This window comes from Chenopodium quinoa, unplaced genomic scaffold, assembly GCF_001683475.1.
Source record: "Chenopodium quinoa cultivar QQ74 unplaced genomic scaffold, ASM168347v1, whole genome shotgun sequence".
Taxonomy (NCBI): domain Eukaryota; kingdom Viridiplantae; phylum Streptophyta; class Magnoliopsida; order Caryophyllales; family Amaranthaceae; genus Chenopodium; species Chenopodium quinoa.
The window spans coordinates 839,639-851,942 of NW_018742810.1; the positions used below are offsets into that span (position 1 = coordinate 839,639).

Below are 12,304 nucleotides of genomic sequence, written 5' to 3' on the forward strand. Positions count from 1 at the left end.
GTTGAGAACCGATTATTTCTCAACTATCCTCCATTTTGAATTCAACATCTCACTTTCACCTGTATACCAAATTAGAGATACAAATTTGTATTTTAATTGTCAATTGACTCAATTCAACATATAAAGTGTACATTCTTGGCAAAGAAATTCTTTAAATCAATTGAAGATAGGAGCAAGATTTCGATACATACAACTACACAAGGAAGATAATTTAGAGATGGCCTGAATTTATTGAGCCACCAAATGCCTTGAGCTTCAATATCAAACAATTACCACTCGAATAGTAATTCACGCATGTAAAGAGATTAGTACATCAATTTCTTATAATCAAACTCAGAAAATGTAGTTGACAATAAAGGTTCGGCATAAGTAAAATTGCATTTCAAGCAGAACAAACTTAAATTGCTCATATCTTATCAATATCTTCATCCTCAAACTCAATGTAGTCTTCACCATCACCCTCTTCGTCCTCATCCATGGTATTACTGATACCTTCATTAAGCCTGATGTTGTCGGGCAACTCACCATAAGCCTTCAGCAACCTGGCTTCATCGGGCATGTACTTAAGGATAACGTCGGCCTTGTCATCCTATGTAGACAAACAAAAACAAAGTTTAGTCTCAATTGCACAACCAAGCAAACAATCAATCCATTCTCACAAGTATGTATTACAACGTATTACTTAAAGCAGACAGAACTAACTACACATCTACACTCCAGTCATTGCGACAAAAACACAATCAATAACCATGTTTAGTCTCAATTACACAACCGAGCAATCAACCAATTCATTCGCAATTTCTCATATGTATGATTACTTGCATCAAAGCCAGACAAAACTCTACATCAGCACTCTAGTCAGTATTGATGGTCATTGCAACGAATATACAATCAAAAACAGAGTTTAGTCTCAATTGCACAACCAATTTAACCTCAAAAGTATGACTAATTACATAAAAGCACTCATTAACATAGTCAATATTGATGGCCATAAAACACAATTAAAATAATCCTCTTTTTGCCTCAATTATTGAATAGAAGATTACATACTAATCTAATACTAACACAATCATCGTCAATTACAAGCAGACTACCGTTCAATGGATTGAATTATACCATAAACACAGCTAATTCCGTGTTAAATTGGCAAAAGCTTTCTTATTTTCCAGTATTTCACCTCTATAGGTTAATAAATTTATATCATAACGAACAGATATATAAATCAAAGCATAAAATACGTTAAAATTCAACAATAATCTAGCTCGTAATAAAATTTAAAAAAAAAATTCAAACACAATTTCGTCTTCTCTTTCAAATTCTTAAATCCAATCAAAATTCAAAACCACAGCAGAAAATCAATCAATTCAAAAACAACAACAACAACAAACCCTAGCCACAAAAAAAAAAAAAAAAAATCAATTAATCGAAGAAAAAAGAAGTAAAAACCTGATAATCGCGGAGACCAACGAGGATGATATCACCAGCAGCGATCCAGACTTTCTTATGCATCTTACCACGAATATGACAAAGACGCTTAGCATTATCAATACACATAGCTTCACATCGGCCATTACCAAGCATACGAAGAACTTGAGCGTATTCTTGTCCATCTTCTTTGAATACAAGTTCTCTCTTTTCATCATCAGCTTCATTCTTACCTCTCTTCCTGTTCTTTCCTCCCTTTCCCTTGTTCTTCGGCATCTTCGACTCTTTCTCTCTCTTCTCTTTCGCTTTCTCTCTCTAACAGCAAACCCTAGAATGGACGGTTCTGATTGATTTGGGTGTTTCTAGGTTTTCCTTCCCCTTTTTCTTCTTTCTTTCAATTCGGAATTCAGAATAGAAATAATAATAGTAGATGAGGTCGATTTTATTCTTACTTATATTGTTTTTTTAATTTGTGTTGAAATAGGAAATTTGGGGCTTTATATAGATAGCGTGGAGGCCACGGAGTGGAGTATCTCAGCTTGGATCGGTTAGTTGGTTACTCGGTTATGCTTTTTTCAATGGGCTAGTGAATGGCGGTTTCGTTTGTGGGCTTTTGGGTCCAATCAGATTCCGGATCTATGAATACTTAAGTCCGGTTTATTTTACCTTATTTTCACTTAAAAATTAAGTCAGATTAATAAGTTAGGAAAACAATAAGTTCAAATAAGCTTTTATAAGGGTTAAATAAGTTTTTTTTTTTTTTTTTACAACTAAAATACGTTCTAATCAAGTATACAAGTAAAAATTAAGTGAATATGATACATTTTTAATACAGTTAATTTAATATATAATTTAAAAATTAGTAAATTACTCATAATGAAATGTAAAGTTTAAATACTATGTACAATAACAAATTCTGATAAGTTTAATTGAGTTTATCTATATAAGTGAAAATTAGGCGAATAGAACATACGGTAACTCTTTATGTTTGAAAGTGACAAGGCTCATAAAAGGGTGACCATTGATAAAGAATCAATTCCGAACGACAATGCTAGAAAGGTGGTAAGCATAAGCAATCAGTACTTGAGTGTAAAATACACTTCTCTTCTCGAATATTATGATAAGTACTCGTATGGAAGATAAGCCTTCAATTCAAAGGAAATAGAACTTCCATCAATTATAGTATACTTGAGCCTAGGACCTTACGAAACCATACTGCATACAGTTGAATCTTGTGCCTAGAGTAGCCCAATTTCCAGGAGAATTAGACGAGGATTTTGAAATAAAATTTCTATTTCTGTTATTTTCAAACAACTTAACTAAGAGCAACAGCATCGACAAGTGGTAACAGATTAGAATGCTATATTATCGACTTTATCGTATATGCCATATAATCCTCCGTAAACTAAGAATAAGGCAAGGCATTCATACTTTATAGGCATTTCATGTAGAAATGAAGAATGAGTAACCCCATACTGGAGCAGCAGAACAAGTTGGTGGTTAATACAACATCTCAAGCACATTTACATTGAGTCCCTCTGCTTTACAGGTCTATCGGCAAGGACAACATTGTGAGATCCTATTAATTTTGATCTCTCACATACTAAACGATAAGTTACATGTTAGCTCTTCTATATTGCCCTAAAATGTATGGTTCCTGTGAAGCCCTAAGAACGGGAAAGTTACAATAACACAAAAGTTTTCAAGGATAGCAAAGATTGCCAAAAGTTTTCTGAGGAAGACACAAATTCAAGTCAATGCCTAATGGTGAGCTCAGCTCTAAGATGCAGGATGCCATTGATGAAATAAAGGCTATCGTCTGCCATAAACGAGGTCCATGGAATCCCAAACAGATTTCTGTAACCAACTGCTTTACCCCCCATGAATGTGTAGTTTCCTTTGTATTTGCTCTGAAAGTCTTCTGTGGGCTTCGACCTTGCAGCAAACTCGTAGGCAACTGCAAATGTTACTGACCCTTTCTCCTGCATTCCCAGGAACAACCCAAAGCAATGAAAAGAGCTCTGCTGATCCATGTTGCAATGGGCTGAAAGGAAGAATCCTTGCCCACCTAAATGAAACGCTTGAGAATATACTCGACCAGATGGGAATAGATTTGCACACTCCTCCCTCTTCAAATCCAAGTACACAACACACTGCTGGCCGGGAAGTTCAAACTCAACCACCTTAACAGGGCGATACTTGTAAGCACGTTCCAAAAAGCGACGGTTTGTGGAAGCTGATTCTTCTGCAGCCAATATTCGTTGCCGATGTGGAGCCTCAGCCTTGAAGAAGAGTGCCTCAAGAACAAGCTTTGATGACACCTCATGATCAAAGTCTGGACAGCTTAGAACCTTTCTCAATTTCCGGCAGGTCATGTATGGAAAGCGAATGAATCGACCAAGACGGGTGGCCAAAATTTCGCGGCGCTCTTCTAGTTTAGGGAATTGAGCCCTGGCCCACTTCAAGACAAAGTCATAAACTGCGTCCTCAGATGCCACCTGAAGATCATCACTGCAAAGAATAGCCTCAATTCCAGCAATGGGTAAAGCCATGACCTCTTCTTGGAACCTTCAAAGAATAAAACTCACATTAAGACATTTCATCAAAAAAAAAAAAAAAAGAAGTAATTACTCATGCAAGAAAGGCATGCTCAAAATAAAAAAGGAAATAACATATTTGGAATTACAGCAATAACGGAGCTCTTATTTGGTGCTGAACAGTGAAGCCTAGATTCTACATTCTACGGAAGCGAGAAAAAAACATACTTGGAAATATCCTTGTAACGATCAGCAAGGTATTGCTTTACTGCATCGGTCAATGGCTGAACTGCCTCGGCCATTAAAACACTGGACGGAAGCTCAAGATAAAGTAGAGCAGACTCGGGGGTCATAGGCAAATTCCGCAACAAACGACTACAATATCTCATACACGAAGCGACCTCAAATTTATCCGCAGCCATTAATACGTCAAGCAAAGCTGGGGCTGTATTTGCAGACAAGGTGTTGCTGTACATGAAGTTCAGAAGCTCCATTAGAGCAGCTTCCTCTGCCATAAAAAAAAAAAAAAAAAGAAAATCAAAATCAAAATCTTTCACTTCAAAGCAAGATGGCCAGCCGACCAGTTTCTCACAGAGGATGGGTAAAGAAGATGTCACTGACAAGTATCTAAACAAAACTTAAAAGGAGCTGGATAATAAATCAGCAAGTAAAGTTTAAGAGCATACCGGATGCATTAATGCGTAAAGTCACATGCCTCTGTTCAGACTCCCTCATACCATTCGAGAATAGCTGCACCAAAGTAAACAATAAGAAATATAAGTATCACCAACTAGAACTTGTATAAGTAGATTTGATGGGGTGTGCCTAGTAAAGGAGAAAGTTTAAGCTACCTTGTAGAAAAAAGGACTTTTGGCTGCTAAGATAGGAGAACTGATATGCAAGGTTTGCACGCTCACAATTGTTGAACATTCCATGCTCCACGATGAATCATTGCTATTGGCCCCTTCATCTCCTACAGTCACAAAAGGAAACTATGAATATAACAACCTACACTGAGGATAGGGCCAAAAAAAAAGTATGATGTCTAATTAAATATAGGTTTTTCAGAAAGATTAACATTCTAGGAACTGAGTTACAGCTTCAGCTCCTTCCCCCAGAGGCAAGTTTGTGGACCTTGGATGAAAGGAATTGTGCAAGAAGATCTTATTAAAGTTCCTAGAGCACGGTAAAAATAAGGATCAAATGGGAAAATTCCTTCCACCGCATTTAATTTGGTTCTCATAAGAAAAGCAGTACAATGATAAAACAACAATTAAGACCGTTGCTATTGGAATAGTTGATCATTATATAATGGCAACACCAACATATCTTTCATGTTATTATGTTTATGGTTCAAGTGCTCGTTCAAAGGGTGATAACAACTTCATCGATTGTATCTACACTAAACATACATTTATCAGGTATTCAGGTGTCTACAATTCAGAGTCTAATGGAGACTTCAGAAAAAGAAGAACAAGATGTATAGATGCTCGAGAACTAATCACGAAGCCAGCAGTTTTATAATCAATACTTTTCATCAGTACTGACAAGACAATATTTGATCTTGATGCAAACAAATCTGCAATTCTCCTCGGATATAGAAATCAAACATCTTTAAAAAGATCAGCAGTATAGTAAACTAAATTTGAAAATGAATTTAAATTCAGAGCTGAAATTGTGCAAATAAGAGTTGAAATATTCAACCACCTGAAGGTACTTCTTCAACCATCACAACAGCTTCCTCATCATCATTTTCACATGCTAAAACATCATCGCCATCATATTGATTCAAAACCTGCTCCTCAGGACACACAGTAACTTCTGTACCTGATGAGATTAATAAGTTAACAATGATCACATAGATACCCTTAGTTGAGCACATGAAGCCGAGCATACAATTCACAAAACTAAAAGCACTAATCCATCAATTGTTATACACTGTCAAGGTCCGTTCTTAATAAAGGTTTTTTGAACAAGGTTCAGCTAGATATACAGAAGAAAACTACCACAAGCATTCCCAACCTATGATCCTTACTCAATTCTCTTTATTTTCAATATTCCTTAAAGTAAATTTAACTAAAGCACACACATTGTAAATATGAGAAGCCCTTTGCCACAATAATCTCATACACAGGGGGGCAACAAACACACGTACAGGTTAAATGATGATTAACTGCGTAAATTGGAAGATACGGAACAGCATTTCATACTTGCAAGACAAAACACAAATACAATGTCAGCATTTCCAGAACAAGGACGAAACTACATTCAAAAGGGGCTGCACATTACTAATACGCGGAACCTAAATTCCTCAGCCCTTCAGTCAATTAAACATTTCGCACCCGAAACAAGAGCAATTTCCAGTTACCCACGCCAATTAAAGAGAAATTCAACATATGAGCAAACCGCGGACTAAGTAGCAGCTTATGTAAACTTCCCACTTCATAATCTTAACAATGCTTCTCCATAAATCAAATTCAAGCCTCATCCTTCCAAAAACACTCAAATTCTTCCCTCATTTCTGTTAATTTCATTCATTATTCATGCAATTGTTTTGTAAATCAATAACCACTCTAATTCACCCAATTTCATCTCCACCAAATCAAAAAGGACCCGAAAATCATTACACCTAACGTACACAAAAATCAAATGAACAACCAATTTCATCAAAACCCAGTTCAATTCCAAAGCAACAAATTGAAAAAAAAATCTGAAAAAATCATACCATCAATGTTATGATTATCAATGAGAACATCCTTCTTAAAATCCTCACGCCTACGCTTGCGATGACGAGCCCAATCAAAGAGACTACAACAACCATCAGCGTCGGATTTAGAATCGGAGGGTCCGGCCATAACCTCGATCCGAAGAACACGGTCCGAAAAATTGCTATCATTAAAAGCAAACCCAAAATTCCCCTCTTTCGGTGACCTATCATATTCTGATTCCATCACCGTTCTTGGATCGAACAAATCCCTGTTCATATTCTTCATTTTTCTGCACCAATTTTTCTGGGATTTTTCAAATTTTGAATTCCTGTAAAAACCCTAAAGGGCTAGGTTTTTAATTGATTTTTTTTTTTTTTTTTTGAGAGGTAGAAGAAAAGGAAGAAGAAGAAGATTCTTGTCTATCTATCTTCTTCTGTCTCCTCTCTTCTAAACTCTGTCCAATTTCTTACAATATTTCGTAAAAATTAAAAAAAAAATGGATTTTTCTTTTTTATAATAATTTAATTAAGAGTAGGAAGATGAGGAGAAGAAAATGAAGTGTTCAACCTAAAAATAAATAATTGAGGGGTAGTTGTGCACCTAAGATTAACAACATTTTAATTTAAGCTGAGTAGGAAGGTTAAAGTTACTAGTTGTTTAAATTTTAAGAGATGACAGCGCAGGAGATTCACTACGTGGCTGCAGATAATTGGTCTGTGGTTTGAGTAGAATGAGAATGGGAGGTGGTTTGACACTTTTGACTCTGGTATATGTCAAATTTAATAACGTGTTTTAGGGGAAAAATCAATTACTGCTTTTTTTTACGAGAATTACCGCGTTAATTTGTAAGGCGAAATACGAAGTATGTACGGTATAACTTTTTCTTATGTATAGCGGTATAGGAAATGGACTAGAAATAGAACTGGTTTGGGTAGTTAGGTTAGCCCAAGTACCAAACTAAGCTTGGTTTAGTGGTAAGGATTACCTTTCAATATTGAGATTTGGGGTTTAATTTTCACTAGAGACACTTTGAGGGTCAGGGTCCCATATTTCGGATATCAGAAATCCGATAATCCGATCCGAATTTTTGGATATCCGATCCAAATTTCATTTCGGATCGGATGCGGATTTGGATATTGATTTTCAAATTTTCGGATATCTGATATCCGAAATATAAAGCCTAAAATAGTGAAATATATATAAAAATTTTAAATTTTTGTATAAAACTGACTTGTATTATTAACTTATTATAATATTCTTAATATATTTGATGATAATATTTATTGCAAAAGGACTACTATTTTGTTAAAATATGTTGTACAACTTAGCCGTAAAATTAGTGAAATTTAGAAAGTAATCATAATCAATTTTACTTAATATTGGATAATGGATATCCGAAGCATCCAATCTGAAAAAAAATTTGGATATCCGAATATCAAATATCCAAAATTTTCAAATCGGATTTGGATATCAATTTCTGATAATTGAATCTGATATCCGAGTATTCGGATATCCGATTCAAAATCACATTTTTCGGATTGGATATCCGATCGGTGAACAGGTCTACCTTCCCCCATTACGCTCAAAGTGTCTGAACCACAAATATCGAATAAAATAAATAAATAAATAAAAACTGTGAGGGTTAAGGTACAATAATCTTTCTCCTTACCTTAAAAAAAAATTGTTGGGTTAGCCCAAAGATAAACTTGGCTACCAAGCATGGCACAAAAATGAGATCTAAACTGAAACTTATGGTTGAAGCTCGGAAATATGTTTTATACTCTATCACGCCTCCTCACACGAGAGTCTTTTGGGCTTGAAGTGTGGATGCAGCATGAGTCCTCCACATACCCAGTGCATGGGGGTGGATTTGAACCTGTGACTTTTGTGTCACGTTGGCTACGATACCATGTTAACGAATATGTTTTATACTCTATCAGTGACACATGTCATACATGAGATGGTAATCTGGTCTTTTGATTCGGATTGGGACATAGTCAGGTAAGTGTTGTTCGATTCGGGTAAAATTTAGATTAAATCAATTCAAATTGAGTACTTCTTTAGTATACGTTTGTAATAGTAATTAGTTTATACTGTACAAAGTAGCTTATTATGAATGTACAAGACCCAATTCTTTTGAGTTTTTGGGCAAGTAGAGCAGATTGAGTCAGCGAAGCAGAACAGAGCAAATTTCAGCAGAACAAACTAGCTCGAAAAAATAGGGCCTAAATCAATTTCACACACCCTCTAGTCATATGATGCTAGTTTGGTACAGTCAAGTTTCAAATCATCTAATTACAAGTCGGAATTGAGTTTTACATATTTTGATTTCCCCCCCCCCCCCCCCCTATGTGTTCAACATATTGACCAACTTACCAAGCTGCCAACGAAAAACAATGCATGATCAGCATATGATTTGTGTCAAGACTGAATTAAGTTTCTAGTGTACGTCATGTCGTGTTAGGTTATACACTCCTAATAGTGTGTGTGACCTATTTTTTTAGGCCATGCTCGACCTTTTTACCTTGTTTGTTTGGGTTGAATCTTTCCTCAAGAACCAAAGATGTGACCCATGCACACAACGTGGACCATCACATAATTAACTTCAAGGTCTTCTACCATGCATTTGATGTCCGAGAGTGAGCCGTCAAGTTAGCCTATTGAATAGTCAAGCCAACCTAAAGCTTGTTATGTACGAAGTAACACTAATATATGTTGACTATATCACTATAACATAGTCATGTACGAAGTAGCACTAGTATATGATGTATGTTTTAAGTATAACATTCCCTATATGACTACTTTTACAAAATTCGATATACTATTTATACCACCTACATATATAATGCAGGATACTTTTAGCAAACCATATGGTAGAATGCCATATATATATCACTATACAATTAAATGTACTTGGTTGGATAAATATATACTCTCCCATGTACGCTAAAATACTTCACAACCACACGTTATTGGGTGTATACTCCTCACAACAAAATATAACACAAGCCCAAATATTGCAAGTAAAGTAATCAAACACTATCTAAAATGTTTTTGTACGGAGTATTACAAAATTTATTACGGTGTATAGAGTACTCCATAATCCGTATCATTTTTATAAAACATACGTAAATTTTTACAAGGATTTACTATTTTCCATGATAAACCACATTTAAAATATTGAAAAAATATTTAATATATTCTAGAATTTTTTGACAATTACGTAGTAAAAAACAACCTAATAGTGAAAATGATGATATATACCGTATTCATTATTCAATATTCTTACAAACGTATACTTCGTACGGAGTACTGATTTACCCTCCAATTATGAACATATAAAAAATTAACCCACCAAGTTACCATACATGCAAAGATTGTCTAGTGTCGAAAGCATTCTATCCAAAGCATCCTTGATTCTCCTCCTGTCTAAATTAGCCTTGAAATCTGGATTTTATTCCCCCAAAATATTCCGTATTTTCATTTCCCCTTCTGACATCTACTGTCCATCTACAATTATTATCTCATTTAATCCCTTTCATTTTCAATTTACTCATAAAGATTCCAATCATTCCATTACATCCATGATATTATCAATAATTATTTTTTCTATTACATCAATCGGAGTACATAAAATAAATTACGTTTGTTGAGAACATACAAATGTTCTAGTTGGTTTTTAAAAAAAAAAAAAAAGTTCTAGTTAAATAACATCGACAACGTTCAATATTTATATACCATACAAGGATTATCATTAAGAAAACGTCTGAAATGTAAAGAGATCATTGACAATTGAATGTAAAAATCAAATAATTAATTCAATGAACCGTTCATCTTATTCATTTTATTGAACAAATACACATTATTCCATCTACAATAATACGAAGTATTTACTGGCGATATAATTAAAAAATCAATAAGAAAACTAGGGTGGCCTTTAAGCTCTTCATTCTTGAATCCACAAGCTTGACCATACGTAGTACCTCCAAAATCCCACAACCTGAAATTAAATTAAGGGTAGAAAAACCTACACAAACATACCAATTAACCATTAAATTAAAAATCATGCAATTATATATGTATATATAAAAAAACTAAAAATGATAAAATAATTATAAGAAAAATGTCTAGATGAGATCCAACATTTATTTTCTTATAAAATTGTAAAAATTAAGCCAATAACCTTGTAAGAAATTAATAAAAAAAATTAATGATGAATCATATAATTAAAATATGGATAAAAGGAGCTCCCTTCAATCCAAATAAGAAAAGGAGAAGGCAAAAGAACATCTCCAAGGTCATGCAAAGCCATTGGAGTTGACCCAAGTAATCAAGTGTAATCAACTCCATAGGTTATCCATGAACTAGCAGATGTTTCTACCTTTCTCTTTCTTTCCTGTTTTTGGACCAAAAGGAGCTCCCACCTACCATTCTTATCTCACCTAGTATTCTCTCGAATACTACTTTTAAAGATGGAGAGAGTATATATATTTTATTTATTTAACAACAAACTAATTATTCTCTTTGAAAGAAATAATATAATGATGCTCTCTTACTAGAGAGAAATAATATAAAGTTAAAATGATGATGTTATAAAAAAATTAGTAGGAAGTGGTGGGTTTATATAGAGAGGAAGAGATTAGTGAGTGGGAAAACCCTAGCCACCCTTTGCGGCTTTGCTAATGTATGTAATAGAAGACAAATGGTCGAATAATTAGGTGGGCTTGATTAGTTTAAACGTTACTTTCTTTGTCTCTTTATTTTCATTTTTTCATACCTATTTTTATTTTGGCACGATCATTTAGAGTAATTACAGAGTATTAATTATGGTAAATGAATAAGATAAAGAGTATTATATTAATAATTACGGCAAATTAATAAGATAGATGTGGAAAGAGAATAATAGAATATGTAAAGTGTCATAATTAATGAAGATATATATACTGATACTAATAAAAAATATTCGATGTGATGGAGTGACACAAGGATGATTTTTTTTTTCAAACTTATTTTTTAATTATATAGATAGGAGTCATAGATTCGTATTTACATTCGTGTGATGCATGAGATATTTTATGTAAGACAATTAACTATATGTGTATATGTTATGACTATTATGAATAATATTTCATTGACTGGTTATTGTTTCTTAAAAAAAATTATTACTCTTATTATTGGATCGGGAGTATCTAACGCTTTTACATAAATTGAAATAAAATTACTGGTTCAAAATTTTGATTATATAAGATTGGTTAATATACAACTGGTAAATTAATTAAGGTATAGTAATTAGTTGTAGGTAGGTTATACAAGGTATAAAAAATGAATAATACTCCTTTCAATTCAACTTATTAAATTACAAGTATTATTACGGAGTTATTTCGATTTGCCTTTTACTCGGTCTTTATTTTTAATTGACAAATTGAATTAAAATACTCCTTTCGTTTGTCTTAAGTACGGTTCATAAGGTCGTAATTATCTGGCTTCTTGTTGTTGTCCATCCTTTCTTTTTCTCCCTCTTTTCAGAAAGAATTTCATTCAAATGGACATTATTGGACAAATCCGGAAGAAGTAATGTCACGAATGAGACACATGCCAAACATAGAAAGCATACATGTAGTCTCCCACTCCACC

At 34.0% G+C, this 12,304-nt stretch overlaps 2 protein-coding genes across 3 annotated transcripts; both read right to left on the reverse strand.

Annotated features, from left to right (window-relative positions):
- Positions 1–136: 136 nt before the first annotated feature.
- On the reverse strand, positions 137–1,900 carry LOC110725200 (eukaryotic translation initiation factor 1A). Its single transcript, XM_021904683.1, has 2 exons — positions 1,447–1,900; positions 137–589 (listed from the first exon to the last, which is right to left on the reverse strand). Exons 1-2 carry the CDS (start codon positions 1,699–1,701, stop codon positions 407–409), a joined length of 438 nt encoding a protein of 145 aa, XP_021760375.1. The 5' UTR covers positions 1,702–1,900; the 3' UTR covers positions 137–406.
- Positions 1,901–2,834: 934 nt separating this feature from the next.
- On the reverse strand, positions 2,835–6,955 carry LOC110725195 (BTB/POZ domain-containing protein POB1-like). Of its 2 annotated transcripts, none has more exons than XM_021904676.1 (6): positions 6,688–6,955; positions 5,670–5,789; positions 4,814–4,935; positions 4,649–4,712; positions 4,191–4,470; positions 2,835–3,993 (listed from the first exon to the last, which is right to left on the reverse strand). In XM_021904676.1, the coding sequence occupies exons 1-6, from the start codon at positions 6,953–6,955 to the stop codon at positions 3,180–3,182; spliced, it is 1,668 nt and encodes a 555-aa protein (XP_021760368.1). In that variant the 3' UTR covers positions 2,835–3,179. The 2 variants fall into 2 exon arrangements, with proteins under 2 accessions (XP_021760368.1, XP_021760369.1); XM_021904677.1 differs by having other exon boundaries at positions 3,180–3,993; positions 5,670–5,783.
- Positions 6,956–12,304: the final 5,349 nt, after the last annotated feature.

Excerpts from the sequence above, each read along its gene's own strand:
- LOC110725195 (XM_021904676.1), bottom strand. The coding sequence starts at position 6,955 with ATGAAGAATATGAACAGGGATTTGTTCGATCCAAGAACGGTGATGGAA. Across the intron at positions 5,790-6,687 it reads TGATAATCATAACATTGATG|GTACAGAAGTTACTGTGTGT; the intron begins GTATGATTTTTT and ends TAATCTCATCAG. Across the intron at positions 3,994-4,190 it reads CGTTACAAGGATATTTCCAA|GTTCCAAGAAGAGGTCATGG; the intron begins GTATGTTTTTTT and ends TATTCTTTGAAG.
- LOC110725200 (XM_021904683.1), bottom strand. The coding sequence starts at position 1,701 with ATGCCGAAGAACAAGGGAAAGGGAGGAAAGAACAGGAAGAGAGGTAAG. Across the intron at positions 590-1,446 it reads TTGGTCTCCGCGATTATCAG|GATGACAAGGCCGACGTTAT; the intron begins GTTTTTACTTCT and ends TTGTCTACATAG.